This window comes from Frankliniella occidentalis, unplaced genomic scaffold (genome assembly GCF_000697945.3).
Source record: "Frankliniella occidentalis isolate FOCC.00 unplaced genomic scaffold, Focc_3.1 Scaffold330, whole genome shotgun sequence".
NCBI lineage: Eukaryota > Metazoa > Arthropoda > Insecta > Thysanoptera > Thripidae > Frankliniella > Frankliniella occidentalis.
In genome coordinates, this window is record NW_026267453.1 from 73312 (window position 1) to 73755 (window position 444).

The window sequence follows — 444 nt, forward strand, 5'->3', positions numbered from 1 at the left end:
CAACCGGGAACTTCGCGGGAATATGTTTGCTGTCGCAACTATTGGGCCAAACCAGCTTACTTACTAATTTCACGTATGTGTCGTGATTCCTTTTAGCCACACGTTGAAGACGTGCGCAGATGGGCTTCAGGAGCAGGCGAGCGAATCATCGGCCAGTTTATGGACGCTGTGTCGGGGCGTGTTGTGCTCCCCAACCTTGACGGTAGAGCGGCTAAACTACTTGAGGATCTTCGAAGCGTTCTCAAAACGGGAAGTGTGAAATATGACATGCCCGTCTACGATCCAGCCACAGTTGAGCAAGTTCCACTCGAGATCAAGGTTGTGGGGCAAACGTAAGTTACTTTCAGTCACACACATACACACACACACACACCCGATATGCATTTTGTCTGGCATAAACTAGACATGGAATATTTCACGCAGCTATAAGTGTATTCCTAATAG

The 444-nt window shown here is 48.2% G+C and overlaps 1 protein-coding gene across 1 annotated transcript in view; it reads left to right on the forward strand.

Annotated features, from left to right (window-relative positions):
- LOC127751071 (uncharacterized) overlaps nucleotides 1-444 on the forward strand; it is a gene marked incomplete in the record, with an annotated part of 58378 nt that overhangs the window by 42272 nt on the left and 15662 nt on the right. The window contains 1 exon segment of the mRNA XM_052274048.1: nucleotides 97-332. Within this exon segment, the coding sequence (XP_052130008.1) occupies nucleotides 97-332 (236 nt within the window).